The sequence below is a fragment of the Botrytis porri genome (assembly GCF_014898465.1).
Source record: "Botrytis porri strain MUCL 3234 chromosome Unknown BPOR_001, whole genome shotgun sequence".
Lineage (NCBI taxonomy): Eukaryota > Fungi > Ascomycota > Leotiomycetes > Helotiales > Sclerotiniaceae > Botrytis > Botrytis porri.
In genome coordinates this window covers 3,018,774-3,035,199 of record NW_024066075.1, presented here as the reverse complement: position 1 = coordinate 3,035,199, position 16,426 = coordinate 3,018,774, and the positions used below count along the sequence as shown (strand labels likewise).

Here is a 16,426-nt window from a genome sequence, read left to right as displayed (position 1 = left end):
GTATCAAGCATGAAAATAGTCAAAGAGATTTCGCGGTTGGTTCCAGCTTTCATTATCAAGAATTCTGTACTAATTCCTGGCTACAAGTTTCTCCAAGTCATGTGGTGAAAAGAGATGACGATGTCAATGCTAATACTGATGACAATAGCAATAAGAATACAAAGTACGAGAAAAATAACATAACACCCAGGCACAGATTGAAGAAAATACACGCGGGAATGGTCATTACGAAAGCTACAATTCTACACACACGCTCGAGCAGTCAATCAAATTCTTGCGAGATCTCACAAACTGCATACATAACATTCTTCAATCCCCAAAACAAACGATCCATCATTCATGATCCTTCACGACTCCAAAACAGCACATAAACGCGATACACTGGTAGAAGACACACGGCGTGTTTAAAATCGACACCACTCGGTTGTAACCATAGCGATATTCCTAAGATCCACCACAAACTTCGAAAACTTTCCAATTCGACTCCCATCATCCATTTCAGCCCGTTTGCAAATACGACCGTACTGAGATATTTTCCATCGAATCCGAGTATTGTATCCTCAAACTCCTAACCATGGAAATATCGTAAGTCCATCAAATATCATAGCACAATAACTATCAACGCAGTATGAAATTCAAACACAACATGCCACTTGACACCCTATGCACTTACTCAACACCGCCTAGTAAACGCGCGTGCACAGAAAAGCAGAGAGAGAAAGCACCCCGAGTATCAGATATATTTCTATCCATCTATCCACCCCTCTATCCATCCATCTGATAAAGACCCGAAACCAAAATTCTCATCATCCTATTCATCATCTCATTTTACTCAGATCCCCACGATCGCGAAATCTCACCACAATTTCACAGGGACGAGATGGCGTGATATCTTGATGGTTTTGCTGTGCATGAACCTATGGGAGCAAGGGGTGTCTTTGATGTGAGAATTATTTCTCGTTACTTACTTGTTTTGTGTTTGAGGAATTCCATCAATGAGTTTTCTTAACATCACTATGCGACAATACACCGCATGTCTCTCAACAATCGCCTCCCTTTTGTGGTTCCCTCTCTTCCCGTCTTCAGTATTCTGCTCTAATACCTTCTCCATCAACTCTCTTCAGACTCTCCCCCAAATCACCCCCCCCCACCCTTCCACAACTCTCCTAAAAAGAGTGCGTCCAGCAACTTCACAAGGAATCAAAATCATGTCGCCAATGCCCGCAAGCCATATCAAAAAAATCATTTTATTCCGCTATCTACCATGCCATCAAAACACTCAACCCTTCAACCCGCTAATCATCCCAGAAAAATCGACTATCAAGCGTCTCCTGATATCCTATCCCTATTCTCCATTCATAACCATAAGAACCTTTAGGGTATTAAACATAAAACGCTCCACACACGCAAGGTAAGGCAAAAAAGGCAGTAAAATAGATTCAACGTAATTATCCATGGTATACTCCATAAATCCTCATTGCGTTAGATCTGTCTCTCTGTGAGATTATTTGTCTCACATGATCGTATAAGAAAAAATTACTCCAAAAGAAAGGTGTGCGACCGGACCAGACTTTTCTATATAATAAGAAAATCAATATAAAGTCGATAGAATGGTCCAAAATGCAAAACATCCAAAGTGAGATCGGGCCCAATGATATGTCTGCACAATCATCGCCATAAATCTTGGCTGCTGTTTTTCCTGGAGTGTCTTTTCTTTTCACCAGCTGAGCTGCTGGGTCTCGGGGGATCATCCGCGGGCACGGCGAGGAAGCCACCAAATCCATTTCCGACAATAACACTTCTTCTTGCGCCATGACCTGGAGCCCATGCTTTACCCATACTATCACCTAGTCCATAACTGCTAATCGGTCTTGCTGTTGTTGCCGAACCTCTTCTGCCGGGTGCAGTTGGCGGTTGGACTTTGGCGAAATTCCATTCCATTTCATCAAGACCTTTACTGTAAACCTCCAATTCTTGTTTAAGTCCCATTCCAGTAGGCATCGCCGGAGACAGGCTTGCTTGAGCTGCAAAAGGATTGTTGGAACTGAATCGATTGTTGGGCATTGCAGAAGGTGCATTCGAGGAACGATCGAAAGGATGAGGTGGTACAAAATTATCTGGATCGGACGCATATGCGGGAGCAGGAGGTGCGAGACCGATCAAAGATTCGGGGAACTCGGAATCGCGAACGTAAAGAGCTCGAAGCGCAGGTAGTCTATTGGAAATTAAGGAGGTTGTGAGGTATGAGTAATGACTTTGTACAACGCTCTTGAATGTATTTGCGGATGATGCGGAGATGATTTCATAGTGTAATGTTTGTAGTGACGTTGAGGAAAGTGGTGGAATATTTTGAAGAGCTGGAAAGGACGCATGTACTGACTCAACGATTGATAGAAAGGTCAATCTGGGAGCATTGTCTGTAATTTTATGCAAAGTAGAAGGATGAATACCCGTTTCGGTCAATGAAAGATTTGTAAGTTTCTCTTGCGTGTCTGAACGGAATAAATACGCCTCCAAGCCGATTGCTGTAACGTTGGGTGTATTTTCGAAAACCAATTCAGTAAAAGCTGGAAATGGCGGCAGATAATCGCTGTGCTGGAATACTTCATCATTGAAAGTCTTTGTATCTGTAACTTTCAAAGCTCGAAGCCCGGTTAATGAGCCCAAGGCACGTCGAATAATCGTAGGGTCCATGTTAAGTCTTGTAAATTCCAATACCTCCAGATTCCTCCAAATCTTACCGCCTGCCAATTGTTCAAGGCTTCTCTCTGAGCCGGTCATATATGTCATCTTTCGTAGATCTGGACATCGAGCTTGAATTTCGAGTTTGAGTGTGTGACAGGAAGGATCATCTGAAAATATACCCTCGGGGAGATCAAGATATCGCATATTAGGACAAACTGCCACGCTTCGTGCAAGATCGGCTTTACAAGCTCCTCTAGTCATGTATGGTGTTTTGAGAAATTCCACCAGTTCTCCCAACATTCTATTATCGCGAATCGTTCTGCAAAGTAGTTGCAGCCTAACGTTTGGCGTTTCCTCTGGTTCTGCATTGCGATTGAATCGACCTTTATGTTTCCTCTTCTCTGATAATATTTCTTCGAGTTCGCAGAAATGGACTGCATCAATCCGAACACTATGATACCTGCGCAATAATTCAGTCAGCTTAATTGAACACTTCGCACAAATGGGTGGACTACGAACAAAACCCCAATAGCTACATTCCTCCATTTTCTTGAGACTCGCGCACAATGAGCCAAATCTCTTGTATCGCACAATGGACAACAGTCATCCAGAGAAGATTGTTCGCATGTCTCATAAGTTTCGTCTTGAGAGTGAGGGCATACAAGTATGAAGATACGTTCGAGAACTTTATCGGGAAGCTTGTTTATGATAGATCCACGCGGGGTTGCATATGCTGCATGATGCCTTCGATCTGCTCGATTTGTATAACTGCGTACGAGAGATGGTTTATCTGATAGCTCCTTTCCTAGCTTCTTCTTTCTTCGAAACCACTTCATGATGAATTTGGCCAGTTTGATAAATGAAGCAACAAATCACCCCTATGGAAGGAGGTGATTATTAAAAAGAAAGGAACGATCTCGGTACTTGGAGGGTTTGAATCTTTTTGGTGGAGGAGTTGCAAACCAACAGGGATTTCTTGTGGATTGGGGTAGGATTCCTCTTGGGGTTATGGGCTAAGCCTGAGGAAGCGAATCAAAGGGCGACAAAGCCTGAAAGGATTGATTTGACGGTTTTTGGTTGGTTGGTAGTGCACTGAAGTTTTTGGGCGGATTACCTGTGAGGCTATGAATTTATGAATTACCTAGGGATTACCTGTTACCCAGTATGTATGTATGTACCTGGTACCCAGAATCTAGTTATCTAGGAGTACGGAGGATGTGGGGAAGGGAAACTCTTTATTAATAACTTCAAACACAGTTTCGCTCTTCTTCCTTGGTATCATTTGGTGGAGAATCAACCGCACACTTTGGACGCATACAAGAGATGTGTGTGTATGTGTGTGTGGATGTGAGTGTGTGAATATGTGTGAATGTGTGTGAATGTGTGTGAATGTGTGTGTGAGTGTGAGAAAGTCTGATATAAGATTCTGAAAGAAACCCTTCAAACGATAAAGGGAAACCAGTTTTATTAAACCACCACCTAGGTAATGATGATTTACTATAATTCACTTGATTACATACTCATGAGAAATAGGGGAATTCACTATCATTATATCCTTGGCATCACAAGTACAAGTACAAGTACAGGTACAGGTACACATGTAACCAAGATCTACCCATCTCTATCCGTCACCTATAAACCTTCACACAAGACTCACAAGACGACGGTTAAATTCGAATGGGAATTTCATCCTATTAATCCCATTGTTTGCTAATTCTTGACAGGGTCGGTGAATGTTTCATATCCAACCGATCAACCGTCTGAACTTCCTTTGATTCCTTGAGATCCACCTTTTGTGGTTCAATGGAACTTATGGAAGCGATGAAGTGCATTGTGTCCCGACCCCAAATCTTCATTTGATCCCTGAAAGATACCGGAATCAAGCTCCTGTTGCTAATTCGGGATATCCGTAGGGCTTGTCAATGTGGCTGTGATTTGTTTGTTTGCTTGTGTGTTTGTTTGTTTGCTGCAAGGGACGATATCTCAACAACAAGAAAGGAGCCAGCCTTGTTCTCTCCCCCACTTGTGAAGTCACATCTTTCATATATGGAGTCCAGGTTTCAGATACTCAGATCAATTGGGAGTTGATCAAGGAAGCGCTTCTAAATTTTGCATCAATTTCCTTTGTTCCTACTAGGCAGTACCTAGGTAGTCATACATCTGTTTGGTCACAGAACGCGAGTTCAAACAAGGCTTCCTGATAATTGTCCGATGTGCTGAAGTTCCTTTCTTTGTTCTTACATCTATTTTGGCTCCAAGATATACCTAGTAATCTATCTCATCATGAAGCCAGCGAACAAACACAGGGAAAATATCCTAAACCTACTCTTCTCGTATTTCTGTTTTCGCCGCCATCAGATAATGTCTGCCACTCAGTGTTGGCGAGAGGTACAGGGAGTACATATGCCTGAATTACTCAAAACTATCACACAATCCTTGGTACTTTTGATATTTCACCACCAGCCTTTTGTCATCGGTTCATCGTGATTTTGATGCTCCTTCGCAGAGAACTTTAATCATATGAGTCAGATTCAAATCGATATGTCTAGCAAACTACAAATTTGGGGTTTCAGTGGCCACTTTCCATGATCTACTTGCTCTACGCTTCATTCATTGTTGAAAGATTCCAATTCAAAGAAAATCGAGACACCATGGCGTACATGAGACGCCCATACGTACATCTCTCAATGAACTGATGGTGATCATTGCAAAGCGAGATTAAGCGCTTTATAAAGAAACATACGGGTGCTCGAATGCTTCTTATCAGCGATGTAAGGCGAAACAGGTTACATCGGTCCTTGTGTCGGCGAAGTTTTCTAATGAAGAGAAACCGAATCCATCAGCAAAGCAGATCAACAAGCCGATCGTCAATTATGGATTGTGTAAAATTTATGTTTCACTACTTTCCCCGCCCTATTATGAAGCTTAATTAAAAAGCTTGTCCCTAGAAATGTCCGTGCATTAGATATTTTTGACTTTATCAATGACTTGGTTCAATTGTTTTCTCCTGAAAATCTTGATGCATATTCATTTACTTATATTTTTTATTCACAACATTCACACGTTTGATTTCATTGCATCTGGGAGTTTGATACTGTTTTCAATTCAATTTTGATTTTCTTGATTTTTTTATTTATTGATCAAAAGACTAGATCCTGCCTGCCATCATAGTCACACTTTACTTATGTAAAAAAACGCCGATTGTGGATATCAAGCATTCTTTGTTGTTTTTCTGGGTGCTTTGGAATATGAAAATCAATCGACCAACTCCAAAATGCTAAATGATTGGTATTTATACAATTTCTGCGTGTGTGTGTGTTGATGTCCTCGTCATCCTCGCGACCCCAAGCTCAGTGTCGAACCAAACATCCCCATTTCATCGCAGGCACTTGCCATTTCGGACCCTTCTTTTGTCGAATAGGAGGGACGAAAGTATTACACCACTGGAGACCAAATCCAAATGCTTGCTTCTCCCCCTCTGAGAGTGGAATTAGTTCGATCGAGACTCTGATATCATCACAAGCTGAGCGGATGGCGGGGCTTAAAATGTCTAAATGAGGTATTACTTTTTGTGTCGGGTCATCCCGAAGAATTACCAAGGTTTTTACACTCGTGAACTTGCTGGCGACTCTCAAGTCTGAAAGATGTTGTCCATAACACCGATCAATGTCGCCTATGCCGAATTTTGATTGTGGAATAGCAATGGTTTGGACCGAAGATTTGAGCTTGGAGATATGCCACGCGCCTAGTGTAAAACCATGGACGGGCTCAATGACAAAGACATCAGCTTCCGGGCTAAACCAGACCTTACTAGGATGACAAGGGCCAGGAGGCCGGAAGCCATGCGTTTGGTAACACAAAAACGATTTCAGATCCGAACGACGACGAAAAGCTTCTATACGAGATTCGTGATTGACTTCGAGAGCTCCGATGGCTCTAGGCTTCCACTGCATGTCGCCGATGATCACCCGAGGAGGACTGAGATCATGGTCCACCATGGTACGCCAGATCTGGAGTCTGATTTTCGTGGGAAGATCCGCGAAGCGAGACATATCTGTGGAAGACATGATCTCTGAGTTGTTAAGTGATACCTGATAGATTTTTGGATGTGTCTAGTAATCGGTGGTCTAATGTCTTATTCTGAGAAGGTACTAGGGATAATGAACTAAATTATGAGAGCAATAATCATCTCTTTTATACTCCGGAAGAGGGACTTCGAGGAACAATTTGCAAGCTATATCTACTTCCACAGACAAGTACTAATTCTAGACCCCCCCCCCCCCCCCCCGAACATAACTAAACTGGCGAGTTGAGGGGCAAGGTCACGTGATCTGAAGCTCAGTGCCTCCTACATCACTTATGAACTGATGCGTATTAGATTAGTCTGCTCGTAGTTGTTCCAGGGCATTACGATACAATACCAAGACTATTCACAAGAACTCAAATCATACCTGTCTGCGCTCACTAGCGCACACAAATCTAGCGCTACATATAATAAATTGTTTTTGAATTACAGAACAATGACGATCCATCTGTGCGAGAAATCACCATGTACGGTTTTGTACTCTGGGTATGGATTTGATCAAGGCAATGGGGTTTCTAAATAGTAGGTTGAAAAATCGGAAGCTCCAGATTGTTTATTTGGGAGAGTTTTGAGACCGGGAGTAGAGAGGGTGAGGGTCGGTGTGCAGTAGGTAGTATATCTACTCATAATAGAATTACTGGAGCCGATGCTTGGGAAATTGGGATTGAATGGTGGTTTAGCATTCGGTACTTGTAAATTGCAGACGATAACGCTTTCGCTGATCAGTCAGGCCGCTATTCTCTTCGTCTCTTTTTTTTTTTTGCTTTTTTGCCAAACAAACTCGGGATTTGTGGTATTAAATACCATCAAAGAGTTCTCAGTATCTCGCATATATTAAGCTTCAAACCTGTACTTGAGAAGCTGCAGGTGTGCTAGGAATCACAACCAGATTCAAGTTCATAGGATGTCGGCATGAAACTTTTTGGCGGGTGCAGATCACAATCTAGATATTTGGTCGGACAAGGTACTGACGGTGTCAAGGGCGTAATGTCCTATCCAAGTTGTGCACTTTTATGGTTTCATTGTTACAGATTCTTTTTACCGAGCTATTAATGATCGTCACATCTACATTATCGCCCGAGTACAGAATTTAGAAAAAGCTTGAGTGATGGGGGTTTTGATACGGCTATTTAAGTCGGGCGAGTTGGGAGATGGTGTAGGGGTTACATAAGCACGTCTTGTTGTAGAACATGCCTAGTACATGTTCAGTGGACCTCATGATTTATCAATTCAGGAGTGAAGCAATCTACAACACTTGCTTCGATACAAGAAGTGAATATGTCATTCCTTCGCAAAGCAAGCGCCAAGATGATCCACAATCTTTCAACCTGGCTAGATAGGTAGGTATTTAAGACATCCTACACCTTACATTCAAGCTGGCAAACTAAGTAAGTAAATATCTAGTCAAATCGAAAGATATGGTCAGAACTGGGGACATCCTTTTGGCCTGCGTATGGGCACTTATACTTCGGCTTGTGGTTTGGGATTTTAAAATTCTGTGTTCTTTGGTCTTTATGTACCTCGATGGTCATATTTTTTGGGCTGTTCGGTTGATTTCCTTGGGAAGAGTTGATGGGTGGGTCTATGGATGTTAATGAATTGTTAGACATGCAGTGAATATCTACATATGTATTCGAGCTGTTCAGACTGAGGTCGCTGCAATATCTTATTATTTAAAAGATACCCCCTATCGGATTTCCATACTTCAATATACGCTAGAAAGCCCAGAATGAGTAAAGCTGAGGTTCTTGAAACTTCAATTGTTGCATGAAAACGCGATGATAGATGTTCAGCTACAGCAGAGCTCGACCCTGCAACTTTTTCAACCGATATTGGTGATTTTCACGGTCTAAGATTTTGGTTACAGTAATCATTATCATCAAAAAAAAATTCATCGTCAATTCCGAAAGCGTTTCACCGAAAAATCTAACACACAACAACAATATCTCCCATCTCTAGAATCGTGGTACCTCTTTTTAGCATTACTTTATCTTTCATCTAGGGAACTTACAAAAGATTTCAAATCCAGGACATTCCAGATCCTTGAGTTTCTTTAACTTGTGATCTTGTCTTGTGGAGAAGTTATCCTGCATGTATTTATACTATTAAAAATAAGTTACTGGTCATCAGGTGTCCTCTCAGGTCTTTCGTAAGTAGAGATCTAGCAAACGATTCACTTTCTTTGCTTTAGTCAGGGGGTTTGTAGATATATGAATTTGTCTTGGATCTATTTGACTCCCCGATAATCGTGAAGTCGCTATGAAATAAAACCACCAGAACGAACAGATAATCTTCTCGTTCAACATGCGCGAGATAAGTTCTGGGTGTCTTACCCCTTTTCTCTTGTTCAATCTTTGTCAGAAGAAACCCGAAGTACCTGCTTTTCCAATTAGCACTATCGATTGCAGTGAGCTTTCGCCTCTTGGAAGAGCAATGTTCGCTGCCATCAGTGGTAGATTTGAAAGTCATCCCTTCTGAATACTCATCGGACTTGAACGACAACACTCCCTTGAGAACGAGCACTAGTTTGACTTGTTCCGGGCTTGAAGAGGTATCAAAATGTGGTGGTCTGGAATACGGACAAGGAGAATTTGTAGCCATGGAAATACATTTTGAGCACCTCCGCGATCTCATCGAGGTCATCGTTTGTTCTTGAATATCACTTTCTCTGCCTTGATCGAGACTTTTATATTCAAGAGATTCCACGCGGTGTGAAAAGTGAGCTAATGAATCAATGGCAACTTCTTACATATTGATGCCGTATTAGTTCACCGTGCCAGGTCATGGGTAAGGAGTAAATTCATGGTGAAGAAACACACTTGAGGCGGGGATGTATGAGAAACCAACTTGTACTGAAGTTTTTGCTGAACTGACCACTATCACCTATAAAGTCTATGGTAAAGATCTAAACCCTTCACTGCAATACTCAAGAGTATTGAAGGGTAACGAATCTATTAACGGATTCTGGCTGTAAACTATCTCAGCATCTTTCCTTTTCACGGAAACCAGAGATGCATAAATGATAATGACATTGAGAACAGTGACGATGAAGTCCGATAAATATGCCATTTTGACAACTACTATGGACTACCATCAACAGTCTGATCTTGCTGTCTCTATAGTTATATTGATGCACGAAAAGAAACCAACCACTGACAGCATTGCTAAGAACATGGGGTGCAGATGGGGAATATGAATAACTCGTATTTAGTCTGAATACAGAGCTGGTCCTTGAAAATAGAGCATCTGGCTAACTGAATTCCTTTGCAGACTGCAGCGAATTCTATCCATGGTATTGTATAGAAGTACCTACCTAGTAGGTATGTGTTGAAATACTGGCGCGCGTTTAGAAAAAAGTAGAATCCGATTAGCCCTCTTGTAAATCAGAAGACTAGCCCTCTGCTAATAAGCTATCCCCTAAGGTGTCAACTCATGGCGCCATTGCTTAAAAGGACCTTATTGACCAACTAAATCATTAGGATTCCTGAAATTTAATTTCATATTTATAGTACTAACGCACTACTACTAGCCACTTATCAAAATCACACCTAAAAAGCTATTTTTTATTTTATTATATATAAAATCAATAACTTTAACTAAATATTTTTAGTTGAATTTTAGTATATATATTATTTCGATATTAATATTTAATAAAATTATATTTTTAATATATTTTTAATTCTTTTAAAATCTTAATTATATTGTCTAAGAATATGTTTATAGAAGTTTTTGATTTTCGCTTATTTTATTAGCAAATTTCAATATTTTAAAGAATTATTGTTTCTTTTAATTCTAATTTTTTAATCTTTAATAGAAAAAATTATTAAAAATAAATTTTAAAAATTTTGATAAATTTTATTTTATTTTTAATCTAATTATATCAATTATTTATATAAACTATTGATTTTATAATTTAAAAATTAAAAGTATATTTTGTAAATTATAATGAATTTTACTGTGATTTTGATAAGTGACTAGTAGTAGTATACGATGACTATATGTTCAATCTTTAATATAAAATCTAGCTAATATTAATTTTATTTTTTTAAAAAAAGTGATGATAATTAGGTTAGGCTAATTCTTACTTATCAGTATTTTTTAAAAATTAAAAAATCGAATAACTAAAGACTCTATTTTTTATAAATAAAGTGATCAATCTAAGATATATCGTACAGACCATAATAGCGTCATGAATTAACACCTTAGGGGATATATAACTGCTCCTTCCGCTAACAAGGTGAGCCTTGCATATCTGAGCGAATCATCCAGATGCTTTATATAATAAAAAGCACATCCCATCAAATAAACTTTGCATGATCATCAGCGTCAAAACAAGTCACTTTTTTCGACAAGTGGTGGCTTATAACCTCATAATCTCACAACCCAACCCCTTCACAAGTTTGACCTTATTACCCCACCACCCGAACCTCGGTACGAGCGTCGCGTCCACCGCTCGATCTTGGTTAAATTACCTTTCAAGCTACGTGATTCTCGTGAAGCTTCGATATTTCATATTTTACTCGGTCTATATTCATTTTATGCGAATTGAAATTTCTGTTTTCATTTGCGAAAGAGTAATTAGAGTGGGAAGGACAGGAAGAATAAGAGGGGTATTCGGTGCAAGATGTCGAAGTCACGGGAAGAGGCTATTAAGGGTATCGAGGCGATTTTTGAGAGGTATTTAGTTTTAGTTTCTTTATGTGGATGTGTCGAGAATTTGTCTATCCGTATGCGCCGATTGGGAGCATATGATACAGCAAGTTACGAGACCTGTACAGTAGTGATATTTTGTTGGTCGACTTCCGTGTAATGAAGGACTCTTTTTCCCTGGGTGGTTAGTAGTGCTATACCACAGCCTCAAGAAGTTCTTGAGCATCAATCCGATTTTCTCTATTTCGTTTACTCTTTCTCGTCTCAATCTCTCACAACAGCTCTTCGCTTCATATTCCCATTACTTCTCCCCCCCTCAAATCCTACACCCTCCTCTCCCATCCCTCTAACAAACCCCCAGGTACCGCCTGATCGCCCAAGCCCAAAAATTTAAAGGCTTTGACTGCCACCTCATGGAAAACATCAAAATCATCGATGCAACCTCCTCAGGAACCGCAACATTCGATTTCTTCATAGATGAACAGTATAGCAATATCAACAATGTAATGCATGGAGGAGCCGGTGCTGTCATATTTGATATGTGCACTACGTTTGCTTTGGGACCTATTGCTAAACCCGGATCTTGGGAGTATGCTTCTCTTCTTTCTGTAATGTGGGGTCAGGATTGAGATAAATGTTGATGCTAATGGGGAGTAGTTTCCTGGGCGGCGTAACGAGGACGCTCAATTTGAGTTATCTAAGGGCTGTTCCTGTTGGTACGTAGATTTCCATCTTATCATGTGGCTAAAACAGTACGCCTAGAGGACCAAAGTATTAATAATCCCAGGCATAACTGTACGCATCTATACCGAAGTAGTCCAGTATGGCAAAACGATGGCGATGCTTCGTGGTACCATGACTAGTCAAGATGGATCAATCATTTATTGCACGTGTGAACATCATAAAGTGCGTGTGCCAACCCGGAAAGAACATTTAGAGCATAAGGTAGAATGGGATGGTTTGTGGAGTAAAGAGTCGGATGGGAAATCGAAATTATAGTATCTATAGATCTCGTATAGTGTAGCGTAGCATTGTCCAAAAGGCACTACGGATCATTCAAGCATACGTAGAAAAGAGCTGTGTTCCTATTGGACATGCTTGAAGGGAGGAAGTCTCGCCATTTAATAGTGATCTTGAAGAAGAGAGTATATCGAGATGACACTGGGAAGATCGTTTCAAGGCTATATAGTTCGCATTTTCTCGAGCAATGCCTCAATCCGCTTCAGAAGCTATCCTGGATAAGAGCACCATCTAAGATGCTTTAATGCAAACTTTAAGTGCCGAGTAGATCTGGCGTTTCCTCAATACAAAAAAACCAGCATTCACTCGCAGTAAACATTCTGCAACACATTAAATTCAATCCAGGTTCATTTTCCCAATGATGAGGGCATCAATTCATAGATTCGTTAATCCAACACACTAAACCAACCGAACTCCAAGGACGATATCCCAAACCATTACTCATATACACCTCAGCCCTACATACCCATCTCAATATCTCCATCATCGTCCAGGAGACTTTCAACCAGACTATCCTGCAACTGTTGTTCTAACAATGATTCCTCCTCATCGGGAGGGACGATGGTCTTCTCTTGCTCTGCAACGACCGTTCCTTCGCTGTCATCGACATCTTCTTCCTCCGCGTTTTCCTCTTCGTCTTCCTCTACGCTCTCCATCTTGACTGGGTTGTCCATTATCACTTCCGGACCTCTGCTCTTTTTCGATTCCACACTTCCAGCCCTGCTTCTGTTGCTGTCACCGATCGGCAGGCTTTCACCTCTTACACTATCTCTCATCACACTTCCTCCCCTCAAGACACTCTCTTCTCCCGCATCTTTTTCGGCGAGAGAATTTACAATCTTGCCAAGAGTAACGTGTATCTTGAACAAAGCATTTCTACCAGTAGCATCGAGGCCCAGCTTTTTGTTCTCGACGGCCTCAGTCACCTCCTCATATGTGGCACGAAGCTTATCCTCGGATGAGGCTGGTGAGATATGAAGTTTGGCAAGAAGTGGTGTAAGAGTTTTCTTTTCTTCCACTGTTTGAAGTGTTAGTTTAGGTCTTATAGCACTAGGAACGAATGTTTTAACTTACGTCTCATAGTCGAGTTTAACCTTTCCAAAATATCCATAGCAAAATCAAGATGAACGTCTCCATTGACTGCTTTCTTAGCTACATCATCGGATAACGTAAGTTGATTACCAGGAACATAGCATTTTCTAGGGTCTGTCCAATCTACCAAATGGGCACCGATCGTCCCAAGACCAACCATTTCAGCCTCAGCATCCTCATCATCATCTTGCGTTTCAAATAGTTTGTGCATGGCGTCTAATGCCACTCCTCGCATTCTATCTTGATTTTCTGCTCTGCTGTAGCAGTAAACCGGTAGGAAATAGGTAAGCGTTTGACGAACACCTTGGTTATGAGCTGTGCTGGGATCAAAGTAAAGGACAACCAATGTCTTCAATAGATCATCAATAGCAGACGAGGCATCCGTGATTATACGTCCCAGTAAGAGCTTAGCAACAGCAACGGTAGCTGCTGCCTGGACTTCAGGGTCTTTGGCACCGGATTTCAAAGCCTTCAGATAGACCTTGGTCAAAATTGTAGGATTCGATTCCAGAAGTTGCGCACCGTGTTGATTGAGCATATCGGTCAAGATCTGCAAAGCAGTTATTTGAAGAGCAGAGTGGCCTTTACTGAAGAAATGTATGAAAAGAGCTAGATTCTCCTCGGCCAAAGATTTGTCAAGAAGAGAACACAAGCCAATACAGACAAGACCACGTTCTCGCACAGGTGCCTCATAGCTACGCACAGCCGGTACAACAAGGTTGTTGAGCATAGCTACAAGATCCGGGTTCTCCTTAAGACTTCCTTCAACATTTTCAAGCATACATTGCACAATATGCAAGCATTTCATATTGACCATAATTTCACGGACCGCTTTCTCTTGCTCTTCTTCTTCTGTCATTGGGGGCTTTTTCTTGCCTCTGGTGGGCTTTTCGTCATCGCTGACATCAGATCTTGCAGAATGGAAGCTCTCTTCCGCATCCTCGAAATCTTGTTCATCCGTAACTGTATCATGAACATCTGCAACAGCTTCCAAGACCACACTACAAAATTCCCTTTCACCAGCAGGAGTTGCGGCACAAATTCCTCTGAGGACTTCAACGGTTAGTTTAGTAACTTCCTCAGGCAGCTCCGGAATCGCCAAGTGCTGTCTCAGAAGCGTGAACATTTTCCGTCGTCCAACTTCATCTGAGTAGTCCAGAGTTCGAGCAATGTGGAGTAATTGTTCGACGATGAATTCTTGCTCCACGGTATCTTCCTCTTCCGCTACATCCTCGGTCACCTCCTCTTGTGTTGCAATCCTCTTGAGAGCCTCTACCAAAACGGCAGTGTATCTGTGGAGGTAAAATGCCAGCTTCGTAACTTCTGGCATTTTCTCTTCAATCAAAGCCTCATACTTGCTATTTCCATCGTTCCGACAGAAATCATTGAAACTTCTTGCCATGAATACAGCTTCCGCCGATAATGTGTCCCAGAAGCGATCATCAAATTCAACGGCGTCTCGAAAGTCGGGTCGGCCCTCCCAAAAACCTTTCATCGCCTCTAGCGCAACCCCATTTTCAACCCCAGAATTAACAACATCAATTCTTTCAAGAAGCTCTAATAGCGCGTCCATATTCGGCGCTCTATTCTCTTCGGCTGCCTCACCTTCCGCAGACTCTGCTGCAGCTGATGCCAAGCAATCTTCGATCCAACGCTCTCTGAAAAGTCTCGCAGCCGCTTTGCGAACGTTTTCATCACGGTCGCGAAGACCCCATCGTAACAACTTTTCACGCATCGAAAGTGACAAATGTCGGAAATCTCCAAGTGCTGGTAAAAGTCGAGAATATAGTGCCCGACGAGTTGCAGGGTCCTGATCTCTGGCTCTTTCCAGCAAGTATGGTAGCGTATTTGGTAAAATTGGTAGATTGATCAAAAGAGACCTTCGAACGTCGGCACTGGGATCATTCTGCAAAACTGCTAATAGTTTGACAAGCAAACCCCCAGAAGACTCATCATCACTTTCATCTGCCTCTCCTTCTGCTTCGTTTCCAGCCAATCTGCCAAGACCCAGCACAGCTTGCACTCTCACCATCGCTTCTTTATCATGGATTCTGCGCAGAAGCCCATGTCGGAGTTGCTGAAAGAGATCGTCATCAATCGAATCGAGAGAGTTGATGATATGCGAAATCAGCTGCGTGGATCTAAATCGCACAAATTTCTCTTTGGCCGTTAAAAGAGGTAAAATAGTCGTCATGAGATGACTTGTGAGTCTCGTACTCGGCGTCTCAACCAAGACTCCATCCTCCTCTTCATTTGCCGGGGTCACTTCATTGTCCTTCTCATTAGCATGTCTCAAAAACAGCCCGATAAAACGAATCGCCTTTTCTCCAACACTCTCACTCTTCTTGATCGGCATCACTCTTAGAACACATCTTGTGAACTCGTATGTGAATTCCTCCTCCTCAAAGTCTTCTGCGCCAGTTTTATTCTTCTTGCTAGTTGGCTCATAACAGCAGGCCTCTTGTATTTTACGTAAGTTAACGACCAATTTTCTATGTGATGCGGTGTTTCTTTGGGAATCTCGAAATATGGCTGAGATCTGCGTGCGCAACTCATTGTCTGGTGTCTCTTCTGGAATTTCAACGTATGGCGCTGAGGATTTAGATGTAGCAGATCTGCGACTACTTGGTTCCACCGTAGATGATTTGCGAGATCCAGAAGCAGATGTCCTCGAGCTCCTGCTAGAGACTTTGCCCGGCATCTTGTTTTCTTGGGCTCAGGTGTGATATGAAAAATTCCGTTTTGATCATAGATTATTCCGTTTCGTGGTCGTAGATTCGTTGTACTTGGATTGGGCGACAGTAATATCCGTAGAGGATAGTATAGTGAGAGTCGAAAGAGTATTGTCGCAGGCTGCATGGACGCCTTAAATGATCAATCACTTTTTTTCACACT

At 41.7% G+C, this 16,426-nt stretch overlaps 4 protein-coding genes across 4 annotated transcripts; 1 reads left to right on the top strand and 3 right to left on the bottom strand.

Moving 5' to 3' along the window:
* Positions 1–1,668: 1,668 nt before the first annotated feature.
* On the bottom strand, positions 1,669–3,521 carry EAF01_000833 (uncharacterized protein; the record flags this gene model as incomplete). Its single annotated transcript, XM_038909083.1, has 2 exons — positions 1,669–3,145; positions 3,205–3,521. The coding sequence occupies 2 exons, from the start codon at positions 3,519–3,521 to the stop codon at positions 1,669–1,671; spliced, it is 1,794 nt and encodes a 597-aa protein (XP_038775989.1).
* Positions 3,522–6,035: 2,514 nt separating this feature from the next.
* Positions 6,036–6,752, bottom strand: EAF01_000832 (uncharacterized protein; the record flags this gene model as incomplete). The annotated part of the gene is made up of 1 exon (XM_038909082.1): positions 6,036–6,752. One exon carries the CDS (start codon positions 6,750–6,752, stop codon positions 6,036–6,038), a length of 717 nt encoding a protein of 238 aa, XP_038775988.1.
* A 4,641-nt stretch (positions 6,753–11,393) lies between these two features.
* On the top strand, positions 11,394–12,418 carry EAF01_000831 (uncharacterized protein; the record flags this gene model as incomplete). The annotated part of the gene is made up of 4 exons (XM_038909081.1): positions 11,394–11,446; positions 11,781–12,008; positions 12,077–12,135; positions 12,207–12,418. 4 exons carry the CDS (start codon positions 11,394–11,396, stop codon positions 12,416–12,418), a joined length of 552 nt encoding a protein of 183 aa, XP_038775987.1.
* Positions 12,419–12,897: 479 nt separating this feature from the next.
* Positions 12,898–16,232, bottom strand: EAF01_000830 (uncharacterized protein; the record flags this gene model as incomplete). Its single annotated transcript, XM_038909080.1, has 2 exons — positions 12,898–13,457; positions 13,514–16,232. 2 exons carry the CDS (start codon positions 16,230–16,232, stop codon positions 12,898–12,900), a joined length of 3,279 nt encoding a protein of 1,092 aa, XP_038775986.1.
* Positions 16,233–16,426: the final 194 nt, after the last annotated feature.